Source organism: Pyxicephalus adspersus, chromosome 6 (assembly GCF_032062135.1).
Source record: "Pyxicephalus adspersus chromosome 6, UCB_Pads_2.0, whole genome shotgun sequence".
NCBI lineage: Eukaryota > Metazoa > Chordata > Amphibia > Anura > Pyxicephalidae > Pyxicephalus > Pyxicephalus adspersus.
The window spans coordinates 38,087,104-38,101,152 of NC_092863.1; the positions used below are offsets into that span (position 1 = coordinate 38,087,104).

A 14,049-nucleotide genomic window follows, 5' to 3' on the forward strand; every position below is an offset into this window, starting at 1 on the left:
TGTGCTGAATGTGTACTAAGCTTCCCTGGGTAAATAGCTGTACAGCTTATTGTGCTGTTGTAGCCAGGGGCACTCAGGAGATCAAGCAGTGCATATTAGGGGCCCCATTTCGACACTCATGTCTTGGGGGCCTATTGCCAAAGGGAACACTTGGCATTTTAAGAAAAGTATTTACCAGATGTATCGATATTGATCTGCATTCAGGAAATTTTTACTTAAGTTTGTGTCATGCAAGGTTAAAAAAGTAATTCTGCCAACGTTCCTTATTCCTGTGAATATCTTCAGTAGACACACAACTTAGGATATCACCAAGCATTGTATGAATACTTACTGTGTTCAGAGGGGTGCTCAATGTAGGGCTCGGCTCTGTGTACATTTTTTTTAAACCTGAAAGATACTGTTTGTAAAACAGGTGATTACACTCAGATGTGCACTGTCTGTAGACTACTGGGTATTGATATAAAAGTGTACTGCTATTTGTTTGTTTTATTTTTAAATGAATAGTACATATGGAACCCACCATGTACTTCAGTTGGTTATTTGCATAAAAGATACACATATAGTCAGATAGAGTGCAGTCACATGACCTGGTTTTTTTTTTTGCCCAATTATTGGAATGAATGGGCCTTGGGCTTGCTTAAAAGTCTTGAAGCAAGTGAAGTGTAAACCACATTTATACAGCACACAGCAGGGCTACACAAATGTGCCGGAATAGACATACTGCTGCTTTCTTGATGAACCCTTGGTTTTCCAGCAAATCTATAATATACTAAAGTATGGGGAATTCTAAACAGGCACACATGAATATCAGTACATAATTTGTGTAGTGCCTTGTATTTTTCCCTATGGTGACCGAGTTGGACTGTGCCTGTGTAATACCGTGTTTCCCCGAAAATAAGACACTGTCTTATATTTTTTTGGCCTCCCAAAAACACACTAGGTCTTATTTTCAGGGTAGGTCTTATATACCTATAATCGTATAAAATCTGTTTAATGATGAATATATGATGTAGATGCAAATAGACTGTGTCCTTATTTCTGTTTAAATCATTGCCCCATAATGTTCTTTCAGATTTAGGTTTAGGTCTGGTTTAGGCACCAAGGCATTAGGCAGCTTAAAAGATATAAAGAGATCCCCAGCACTCATCCTGCTATTCAAGCAAAGAGAACTGCATCAAGGTTTTAAAAAAAACTAGTGTAATATACCATATACAAATTTAAGCCGGTTGGAAGCCGGTTAACTTGAAAGATTCACCCTTCCTAAATATTGTGCATGTGCCTAATGTCCAAACATTTCCAAAATGAACTTTTTAAAATTGAGATGGTTAAAATAAAAAAAAACTTACCTTATCCGAAGACGCGATCCCGAGTTCTGGCTTCTGACAGGCGAAGTGCATGTAGTATCACTCCGCCTGTGACAGGAGCCGGAACTACACAGAAAGCATCGGCTTGTGCGGCTCCGGAGTGTGCGCTTCCGCTGCCTTCACAGGGAAAGAAGTCGGTAAGTACTATTTTTGTTTTTGTTTCTTTCTTTTTTTCCTAGGTCTTATTTTCGGGGTAGGTCTTATATTAGGGCAGGTTGGGACAATAGTGATAGGTCTTACTTTCGGGGTAGGTCCTACTTTCGGGGAAACACGGTAGTTATTGAAACCTTGCTGTCACCCCAAAACAAGAACTGACTGAACAAGGACCTTCATGGCACTCTGCAGGTTTAGAAATATTAAAATCTGGGTTTTTTTTGTTGTTTTTTTTTTTTTTAATTTCTTTTTGGTGGTGTTTATAGATCCGGGGAGTTTTAGAATTTTTGGTTTAAATTGTGTTGCAAACCATAAAAAGCTTAGAAAGGTAACAGTAAAGAGGAGCTTGAAAGTTATTACAGCTAGTTTTACAATACTGTAATATAAAGTCAAGTCATTATATGTGTTGCTGTCCTCACATGTAGCACATTCGGAGAACTGAAGACTGTACGTCTACCCAAAAAGATGGCTGGCACGGGAGCACATCGTGGTTTTGGCTTTGTGGACTTTGTAACTAAACAAGATGCTAAGGTGAGAAAATACAGGTTAGGATATTTGACATGGCTGTGTAAACTCATGTGCTAAAATCCTTCTTCCTGTATATAGCAGTCACTTCTATTAAATAATGATGAGGATAATGAGGCTCTTGGCAAACTAACAGTACTCAATTACCATTTACCCGCATGTGCTTTTTTCTCACACAGGTCTTTACCCCACCCTTACTCCTACCTTTTATACAGCAGTGCCTCAGCTAGTCTTTTCTGCAGCTCATTTCCATTATCTTATCTTCTGTGCCTCACTTTTTTTCCCTGCAGACATGGGGGAACCTGTTTTCAACCCCCCCACCCCACCCTAAATAGCTGTTTTCACACTGCCTGTTTCCCAATTAACAAGTGATGCATCTGTGTAAATAAACAGGCAGAGGGGGGTGATGTTTAGATGCTGTTTATGTTGAGCAGGATCTTCCAATTACATCCTCATTTGTACTCTTACATTCTCAGTTCTGCTAATATTTTGGCTCACACTGTGTCTCGACCCGGTCTCTGTGTCTTTGAATCTGTGATGCCACAGCCTCTGCTACCTCACATGAAACACAAGCAAAGTCAACCTTAGGAAAGAATGCCTTCCTTTACATCTGTGGGTATCAATGGGCATAATAGTTAAGGTCCTTGACCTATTGACTTTTCTGGTGTTCAACGGTGTTTGTGGGATATGTAAAGTAAAGGCTTTTTTTAACATAACAAATAGTTTTTTGTATCATATATATATACACACACACACACACACACACACACACACACACACACATATATATATATATATATATATATATATATATATATATATATAATTTCCTACCTGGATTTTATACACTGTACTGGTTAAAAGTTGAATCTGCTAATTATCGTTTAACAAATGTACTATTTTGGACACTTTGGTAAAAGAGAAAAATTACAATGAGTGTAAAATATATAATACATGCATTCCTCTGGTCCATTTTAGAGGTTTGAGAGTTATAAACCTGATCATATATAGATTCTATTGCTACAAAATCTCTTACAGGTTGAGCACCACTTGGCAATTTATACACAAATCCCATATGTCTTTAATTAGTATTCCCAGCATGGTATTTTTGTTATAGGATACCTTTGTTTAGGGGCCATGCTTGATTTTTCTACCACTAAAGTGTAGATGAAATGTTCTGATTTTGCAGTGAATGTGGGTAAGGGAAATGTTAATTTATGTTGATGTCTGTGCTTCTATTTTGTGTTATATTGTATGCCAGAATTGGTTAAGACATGTTATTAAACTTTGATTGGACTTCATAAAAATTTACTGAAGCTGGCTAGTTCTAGGTTCTTGTTTTGTAATACAAGCTTTGGAATTCTATTCTTCTCAGCAAAGTTAAACACCTCCTAACGCTCCGTTTTCACTTTTGTGCAGTTTTTAAGCTCCTGACCTTTATATTAATCCTCATTCTGTGCCCCTCAACACAGAGAGCGTTTAATGCACTTTGTCACAGTACACATTTGTATGGAAGAAGACTGGTTCTGGAGTGGGCGGATACTGAAGAGAGTATAGAGGCTCTAAGAAGAAAGACGGCAGAACAGTATCACGGTAAGAAGCAAACGTAAAATATCTGGTCATTTGGGTGTCAGTTTGCTGCTGAGCTGGGATATGCAGTACTTGTAATGTTATTAACTTCTCTACTAAAATATTAGTATTCAGTTGTTAGATCTTTATTATTCATAACATGATGGCCTGGATTGCACGCACACTTCTGTGCTGACTAGCAGCTAAGCAAAATACTGTTACAGTGTGTGTTACGTGTGACAATTGTTGCCCGTATATAACAAGCATTAATGTGCCTAATGCAGACATGCATCTAACAGCAATTGCAACTTCTCAACTTCTTCCCTGGTGGTAGGGGGGCTTTTTGGGTGGTGCATTACAAATGGCTATGACTGCTGCATCAAACCTGCTCAGACACTTTGGACCGCATATATTGAAACGTGTCATTGTTCAGCCTGAAGCAGGCCTTTCATGGGGTGCTCATCTGTATCTTAATTGAGCTTTCATGTACTGAGTGCCACAGATTGCAGTCTTTGTTCGGAAGTCATGGTAAGCACTCCCTTTTGGCATTCAAATCTGAAAAGCCAGTGCAACAATTTTTCTCCTTTAAAGTGATTTGGCTTCAAAGCTTGCAATTGGCAGGCACTACTAGAAATTAAGAGAAAGATTAAAGTGGAACTTCACCAATGTGGATGCTTAGATGTATCCTGAGTAAACAAGCATTATGTTTAAAATGAGCATTTTGATATGGCATGCAAAACCTGTTGTACCTGCCATCCGCCTTAGGAAGCTACAGAAATGATTTAAATGCCTAACCTTTCTGTTGGGTCACATGACCAGAGCCAGTTTGTAACCTTCAGTCCCACTTGTACATTAATTCTCCCCTGTGGCAAAGACTTTCTTCTTCCAGGAAGCCTACAGTAATAGTCCAAGGAACAAGAAAGCATTAAACAATACGGGCAAAATGGCTGACCTTTTTTTTTTATATCAAAGATGCTGGTTATGTGGCTGTTACACAGACCTTCTTCAGAAGTCCCTGACTAAAAATAAGTATGCTGATAAGGACTTTGGCTTAAACAATTCTGTCTACTTATTACTATTTAGTGACTTAGAGGACTGAAGCCACTGGATCAGTATGACAAAAATGCAGTTACCATTTCTTGAAGGAGGGCAGTAATGTATTTTTTGATTTTTTTTTTCTTGTTACAAGATAACCACTTCAGTTAGTAGCTTATACCATAAGTCATCATAGGGAGGGGTGATTAGGCCTTTTAGACAGTTGTACATTGTTTTCTTAATATTGGTATATCTAAAGTAATGTATACCTGAGTGATCCAAAGAGGACAACTTTCCCCTTCTTCTGCGGGAATGCATTCAGAACAATATTTTTCTTGGCTTTCCACTGAATGTCTTCTTTTTTTCTTTTTTTTTTGCAAGTTTTACTGTTTTATTTTTTTTGTGTGATAACTTGCATTATTTTTTTATTATGTAACAGGCCTCCAAAGAGACCCAGTGACCTAAAAAGTACATCTAGAGTCTACCTTTTTATACTTTCTTGATATTGTTAAATGGGTCTGTTCTTCTTTGGCTTGTAAACAAAATACTGGCTGCTACACTGGTCGGACTGGGATCTTTTTAGAGTTTTTAAGCACACTTAGTCACATTTAGTTAGCTTTATAACCACTCAAAAAAACCCGGCACAAGGTGATCATTTTTACATGTGCTGTCTTGCTATAACAGGTGGGCAAACTTTTTGGCTCAGGGGCCACAATGAGTTTCAAAATTTGAGAGATGGGTGAGGGCAGTATCAAATGGATGTAGAGTGTTTGTATGAGCTGATATAAATTACATGTAAAGCTGGGCTGAATTAAAAAGCCCAACAGACCATAGTGTGTCCATGACCGCGCTATAACCATAGTGCAACATTTAAAGGTTACAAGAGATTGTCATTCGAAAAATCTCTGTGATATACATAAAATACACTAGCCACCAAAGACGAGAACTCGTCATGAGGGTGATGAGCTTACATATTTGCCCAAAATACAAATAGTAACTTTTGCATGTTTTTATCTTTTTGGGAACATTTGAATGCATTTTACATAAATACAAGCCTGTGTTCTTATTGAGCAAAGTTGTTTGGGAAAGAATGGGGAAGGATTAAAACTTCTATCAGGCATTTATTGCTACCTGTGACCCAAATCAAGGAGATTCATCTAAAAAGAAGCTCAAGTAACATATAAATCAGCCACATTTTGTGCTTGATACCCTGTTTGATACCCATGATTTATATTCAGTTCAGAAAAATCTACTTTCCATAAGTAGTCAATTTGTTAGCCATCCATATACAGTAGGTTAGTTCATTTTTACATGTTTATGTTAAATGACAAGATATTCCAGCAATTTATTTCAATTTCTTTGTCTCTAACGCTTTTGTTGTGGCCTAAATCAATAGTTATCTCTAATTTGCAAATACTGTTGAATGCACTTTAGTTAATGATAGCATAATATAGGGTCCGGGAATTTAAAATACATAGGCTTTAATTGCCTATAGCTATAGATATCCGTGCAAAATGTGGCAAATGTATACAAGTTTACAAATGTTTTTCACCCTAGACACTGTTCACTTGGATTATCTAATCAGATTTTGCAGAATTTTTATTGAAATATATTCTGTGAACATGGCTGGATAACAGATCCAATGTGGAAAAGTGGAAAAATGTATCATCTACTCTGATATATGTCAGTTTATCTTCAGATGAGATTGTAACCTCATGTCTATTTTATTATGACAAGCTTTTTAAATGTTTTCTATTCATACTTGTGAGCATTTTAGTAGTCCTTTAATGTAAGCGGATGTGTATTGACCCTTACCATGTACAGAACAAGAGATTATAATCAAATGAATAGTGCTGCCCATGACTCTTGTACAAACACAGCAGAACCTGCAAACACAGTCTTTCCAAATGAATAGGGTGCAGAGAGAGATATTAATGAACATTTACAGTCAACAATGTCCTTCATCTACAATCTTTGATCCCCAGACAAAATTCATTTTCTATGTATCAAAAGTTCAGTGAAGGACTTGGAAAATTTCTCCCTTTACATTTTTCAACCCAGAGTGCTGTTGCTGCTCTGTGTTCATGCCCCCTGTGCAGTGTTTGTAGATGTCCTTGATATTTTAAATCTCACATTTTCTCTTGGTTTGTACCCCTTTTATATACCATTGGTCCACATTGCCTATTATTCATGCTTTTGTAGTTTGGATATGAGTGTGCTTACCTTTTATACAAATTTGAATGTATATTGTTGCACCTCCATTAAATACATAATACTTCTCCCTGTATGGTTTCCCATTGTTTATCACCAACTCTTTATACTATTTCTTCCTGCATTAGAGCTCATTTAATACCTATCAAATTAGGAATAAGCAAGTTTTTTGGTAAATCTTTGTGGCATTGTATTTGCTTTTTTTGTTTGCTTTTTTGTTTACTTTTCTCAACTTCCTAATTCTTCCACTCCTTCTCTTCTCCTTTCTCTGTCTTTCTCTCTCCTCCTTCACTTTCACCGTCAGCAACTGTGTCTCCTAGCAGGTTAATTAGTATTGACTAGTTTTCTGCATTCTGTAAACATGTCAGTCAGTGGGGCCTCCCACTCCATCCTCAAAGGAGGGAACTTCCCTGGAGAAGACAGAAGGGCAACAGTGAGAAATAATGCAGGGGATTTGGGGAATACTGGCGTGCCACTCATCCAGGAAGTCACCATTCACTATGCAGGATACCTAAACACCTCTTTTGCTTAAGTTAACGGCAACAAAATATCATGTTAGGGTGTACATGCATTAAACAAGCATTTTCTGCCATTTTGAAAATCCTATTTTTATTCTAGTAAATGTAACTTTATTTTGTATATTCAACAATGAGTCTTATTAGCATTGCACATCTGACTTCTTGATATTGCATATACCATTTTGCCATAGTGTTAATTTGCACCTTGTCCTCCTTGTTTCTTTACTTCACACAGGTCCTCCAAAAAAGAAAAGCAAAGCTTCTGCACTGGTGGATGATTTCATGGGGAGCCTAGAGACAGATGATCTGGATGAATAATATGTAAGGATTATGGTCCCAGGTTCAACTGAATATTAGCGCTGCCTGGGCATGGACGATAAAAAAATGTTTAGTGAGGGTTTTAGATCTAGACTTTGTGTAATATGCCTAAATTGTCATTCTGCCTGTACCATGAGTGTAAGCTGCATGAGCAGTGTTCATAGACTAGACCAACAGATGGTTAGGATATGCTTTAAATGTCTGCATCTAAACCATAGGAACACTGTTACTCAGATAACTATTGGTAATAGCATCGTCTATGTGTTCAAATCCATATTAGTGTTCTTTAAAATGTTCTGTATAAATGTGTACACATGCTGACAGGTGGTGTCTGTAGATACTTCAGGTAGCTGGGAAAACCTGGTTCAGCTAGAGCTTTATGCTGGAACAGATGAAGTAGAATGATGCCCCCCTTCTCTTCCCCCTGGGCACCATGTGATTGACACTTACAAATGACCCAGCTGAGCGCGCAGCGCTGTGACCGAGCCGCTCCTCCCAGACTGCCAGCGTTTTGTCATCTCATTACCAGCCGTCCCCTGATTCCACTCAGCCGAGAGAACCTTTAATACCAGCAATCTCTGTGTAGCACTGTGGCCAGATGGGCTCCTCTCCCCCTTCCTTCCATGTGCAGCCTCCCTCCTCCGGATGCCCAGTCTGTCCATCGTTTGTATTTCCTCTCTCCTCCTTTACCAGTATGAGTGTCCCCCTGTCCAATCATATCTGCAACCCTTTTCTAAACAGAATTCCAATTTTCTTTTTTACATGTCCTTTCTTCAGCTTCTTGATTCCCTTTCTCTGCCTCGTGTTGGTAATTTTCAATACAATTCCTTATATTTTAATCTTTGCTTCACTTATAATTTATTCATAGGAAGAACCCAAATTTTTATTGGTACATTTTGAGACTATAATATACAGATCAATTTTTGCATGCTATTACAGTAGGCACAGTGTATAGAGCAAGCTGTTTGATTTGCAGACATACCGCTGAACGCACAGCTAAGCACACTTGCTAGCCTCAGGCTTTGCTTCTACTGAGCTGAGCTGATTTTTTGGCTGTCTGGGTTAATTGTTCTCCCCTTTTTCCCCCACTAAGGTTTTGTGAACGGTTTCTCCAGAGTCTGTCATCATTCAAATTACACCTGTTTAAGAGGTGATTCTGAGATCCTGTAACAAAACCCATTGATGGACCTGTACCTGACTGCTGGACCTCTGCATTGAATTCAGAAGGACCCATCTCTACATTTTATGTAAAGAAAAAAACATGAGTGCTATTATTTTCTAGTTTTTATAACTGCCAACCTGGGGAATCTCTTTGGAAAAACATCTTTATCATCGGTCACCCAAAGTCCTAATGGGAAAAAAATGATTTCGGGCTTGTTAAAGGAAGCGAAATGGATTCCCGGTGCATTTTGGCATTGGACAGATCCCAGGGCCTGAAAGCTCTTCCTGATACTGAAGAAGGAGTCAAAGACTTGTTTGCTCTATTAATCATCTTTAAGCTGAGAAGTTCAGGCCCATGGGGCATTTTGTTTAATTAAAAGTCACATTTTACATATTTATGGCGTTGATTCTGTATAAGTACAAAAAAGCTTGTTCTGGGAATCTGATAGGGGGATTATCCCAATCTTTATGGGCAATGGGAAGGATCTGTAATGATCTGAGAGACTCCAAGGAGAGTTTGTTAAAAATAGACTGAGAGTTCTAAAGAAAGGTGTTTGGTTACAATTCTTATAGGTTCTGCTACACAACTTTACAGTTTAAGAATCCAAGAAAGCAAAAACCCTGATGTTTTTAAACAATATATTTTATTTAAACTTTGCAAGTGTTAGGAAAAGATCTGCTCATATGCCGTGAAGACGAGTTAGTTTGTAGGCTATACACTCTTTTGCAGACTGGCAGGGGTTAATCCCAGGGTTGTGGGGCAGTGTGAAGATGTTAACGCAATGTGACATTTGTGAAATTGAGCCCCGGCGTTGCCACGGTGACAGCCGGACCGCCATGCTGCCTGATGAGATGTTAAATGGTTTTGGCCTCCTGTCAGTACGCAGCCCATCCCCAGGGTGGGGGTGGCTGCTCAGGGGACACTTCACTCTATCCCTTCTCATCCAAAATTAGGCAAAGGTGATGTCCAACAGGCACACAGCACACTATTTTATCTGTGAGATACCTGCTTTATAATCAGAGCAAGGCATGTTTGCAGTGCTATGTCTGACCCAAACTGTGCTGTTTCTGTATCAGCAAACAGCCATGTTTGAGTATACCTTTAGAAATAAACTTATTGATTGCCACTACTTATTACTACTTTTTTTATTTTCATTATTAACAAACTCTACATTTACGTATCTGTGACCACACACGATACATAAAATATTAATCAGCAAAATGTTTTGAGAAGCATAACTTCTATTCTTTTAAGGGAGTTCAATGCTTCACCTAAACATATATTCAATCCCTTGTACAATGTACTGAAACAAGTATGCTCATATCAGGTTTTCCAACACCAGACATACTTGTGCCAGGACAGTGATTTGTATCGTGGTGATAGATTCTAGGCAGATTCTCTGACATCACTGACGTCAGTTCCGGTTTTCACTTTTTGCATGAACCAGACATTAATGATAGTAATTGTCATAGATTTAAAACACCTATTTTCTTAGTTTAAAAGAGATCATAATATGTTAAAGAGCAAGGTGACCAGGTGGATTCTAAGGCTGCAGGTTGGTCACACATTAATGACTCATTGGTTATTGCAATTACACAATATTATAGCTTCACTTGGTAGCTATACATGAATGTGCACTCTCCACTTACATTTTATGGGGAAGCTGCTTTAACATTGATTGGAAGCTAGTTTTTATTAGCCTACTTCAGAAGAGATATTACAGAAGAATGTGTTTGGGGTTTTTTTTCCAGCGTCACAGATGTTTGTGGCTTGTATTAGGTGAACAGCAAACACTACACACAAAACAACTGTTAACAATAACCACAATAGCACACAGTATAAAAAATATTGTTGGCATTTCCTTGTACCAAAAATATTCCAATGCTGTGGTTTTGCAGATTGAGTGATAAACTAAAATACATTTACTAATTGGCCACTTTGTAACAGCTTTCAGTATGTCTCAATATGGAAGCCCTGTTTACTTTCACTTTCATTGCACACAACATGGTATAAACGAGAATTTATGAATTATTCTACACTTAAAAAACATACTTTTACTCATTAGTACAAGTACATACTAGTACCTGATTCCACATTGCAGAAATAAAAATTTCTAGAGATAAATATCATTGGTGGTGTCATTGCCATTCCCAAAGTAGAATATGTATATTACATTTCTGTAGAATTATACTTATATTATCACAGAAAAAAAACATTACTTAAGGACCACAATTTAAAGCATTTTGCTGAATGATTTTCCTATTAATTTCTACAATACTATAAATAAATTGCATGTTTTAGGAGTTATAAAGACAAATACACATTCAGTTTTACTAAATCAGACGTCAGTGCAACATTGTAGCCCCTCTGATATATAATTCCATACAATACACAGTTTTTACACATTCATGCTTAAATATGGTGTTTCCTTTGTCTAAATCCCAAGCTAGCATATCAAAAGCATTGGCAATAATATATCTGCCACATTTGATTTCTGCACAGAACTGTTACAGATTAAGTGAAATATTTAATCTAGGGTAGGACTTGAAAACTTGAAGGTACCACTAGTTGGAATCTCATAGAAGCTTCTGTGAAAAAGTTTTAAGCAGCAGTTCCACCAAAGCCCATCAGTATGCTGGACAGTCCCACTGTAAACCATAGGGATGATCACCCTGATCACCAGTGAAATGCAGTCCCTGGTCAGGTAAGTAGGATTTGTACAGCTTTTCTTTAGTGTAGCATAGCTAACAGGGAGATATTCAAAGTATGGGTGGGGTGTGAATGGTACCACATACCTGTATATATAAAAAACAGCTAATGTGGATTTCGTTTGTACAATTACCTATATTTTCATACAGAATTATTTCTAATCTTTATTACAACATACATAGATACCTACACGCAAAGATGCCTGTAATCCCTCTCCTAACCATCCATAAATTAAACACATTTCTACAATGTTCTCTCTAATATTTTGTATGGTCAATTTGGCAGTAATGTCTGGACCACGTTTACTCTGCTCCCCCAAAGGAAAAAGAAAGCCTATTTCAACCTAGAACAATATTTATATTCAAATATTTCAACCTTAATAATAATTATTTCCAAATGTAAATTCAATTTTGATAAATGTATGCACAAAAAGACCTTACATGAAATGTGGAAATGAGAACTATGTTACTCTCATTACAGCTATGACTAGAACGCACAAAGTGTGCAGCAAGAGAGACCGTCTCAAAGATCTGCAGGGGGCACAACCATACAACCAATATAATACATCATCATTAAAAATCATTTAAATAACTTAAATGGGATATATAATTTTTCAATTACTCTAACATGTTAAGATAAGACCCTTTTTTTGCTAGTTGCTTGTTAGCAGAGGTAGATAGAGGGGCTCTTAAGATCATCTGAGATCAATATTTTATCTGCATGCCAGTGGCTGACATTCATGTCCCATTACAAAGCTTTGTGGAGTAATTCTAAATATATTCAGAAATATACAATGCCAGCACATCACATTGAGAGAGCTAAGAAAAAAATGCTCTCCAACATGATCAACATTTACCCTGCTGCTCTACTTGTTATTTGGGGACCCCAAACGAGTCAGCACATGGTTTGCACCCCAACAAAGATTCTCGGCACAGTGGTACACTCATAGACCTAGTACACACCTAAGATCAGAGAAGCAAAAAAAAATGTGAAAAGGAAAATGGTTATTTACATTACATAACTAGGAATACATCAGCATTAATACATCATAAAATTAGTGCAATCAACCCTTCTATCCCAAATTACATTAAAAGAAAAATAATTTTTTTGTTTTTAAGCTTGGAAAAATGGTTTATACCTGGAGCCTTGTAGAGGGGATACATCATAATATCAATGTTAATAAAAAAAAAATTCAAAATGACATTCATCATATTCATCACAGAGACTTGCTTAGAACCTCCTACAAGTTTCAGCTCTGCCTGGGCCCTCTTTTTTTGACACATTTCAGCCAAGATTGGGTTAAATCATAGATACTATAGGTGAGGGTAAATGTAGCCCTCATAGATGTGCCACACTGCTGAAGATATAAAACCCTAAATAGAAAAAGTAGTACGCAAAACGTACAATTTTTGTTCAAGAATCACTTAACAATATTCCAATATATTGAATAGTCAAATTAATAGACCAAATGATCTTTTAGAGTAATAAATTAATGTAAAAATGAAAAATCTAATGCCAACCATTGAAAATTATCATTTCATTGCAGCTTTGGCAAGCGGAAGCTAAGGTGGTGGCCAGCACAAAGGGGTTGGGGGTCAATGCATTACCTTTGCTATGCTTTACATTTTGAATTCAGTTAGAAAACACCCTAGCTCTTGTTAGGAATTACAATATTTACATAACTTTTACCCAAGTTTCAAAAACTTTCTTTTTTGGTCTTGAAAAAAGTTGAAAAGTGTTAAAGTTTTGTGAAAATCCGTTCTATGTTTGGTCATCTATGGCATGCTGTGGGTTTGAATGCCCATTGATTTTTAATTTTCTTTTTTCCATAAATGGAAAAATTCTCCTACTAGAATACGTCCATCCATGGAGGTCTACTCATGTTTCTCCTGTTGTTGTCTTATCCTTTTTTGAAATATGTCAAAATAAATTATATGTAATGATGTTTTAATGGAAATGGGTATCTCTAGGCTCATGTGCCCGCCTAGTAGTTACTACATAGTAAATCTGAACCCATCCAGAGATTCACCTCATTGGAGGTAGCAATCATAACATTAATTGAGGTATGGCTTCTACCATAATATTCTTTTCACACTGTTTTTGCGTTTTGATACATCTTTAAATGTAATTACTGAGAAACTAAACATCTGTCTCAGCCTCTTCTAATGAAGGTATCCATACTTTAAATTACATTCTAAATTATATTTTTAGATCAATCAATTTGAGTCTTTGTAGCTTGCTTACAAATAATACCACCTCAGATCTAAGATGAAGCTTGCTAGCCTGTGAATTGTAGTTGCTATCAGGGATTACTTGGCTTCCTGACAGATTCCTTTCATGCAACATTGCTAAACAATGCCACAGGGCAAGTGCAACCTTCCTCTAATGGGCAGCTGAATAAAGTTGAAAACAGTAGCACAAACAACCCTACTAGAATGCCCAAAAAACAACTAGGCATAAAATGGCACAAATGTTCTTTGAAGCA

At 37.2% G+C, this 14,049-nt stretch overlaps 1 protein-coding gene across 1 annotated transcript in view; it reads left to right on the forward strand.

Moving 5' to 3' along the window:
• The window catches only part of RBM19 (RNA binding motif protein 19), a 30,377-nt gene extending 21,129 nt beyond the window's left edge, over window positions 1-9,248 (forward strand). Inside the window, exons 22-25 of the mRNA XM_072415331.1 lie at window positions 1,943-2,048; window positions 3,515-3,635; window positions 7,611-7,696; window positions 8,787-9,248. Coding sequence (XP_072271432.1) covers window positions 1,943-2,048; window positions 3,515-3,635; window positions 7,611-7,693 — 310 coding nt within the window. The 3' untranslated portion in view covers window positions 7,694-7,696; window positions 8,787-9,248. The remainder of the gene's footprint in view (window positions 1-1,942; window positions 2,049-3,514; window positions 3,636-7,610; window positions 7,697-8,786) is intronic.
• The last annotated feature ends 4,801 nt before the right edge of the window (window positions 9,249-14,049 follow it).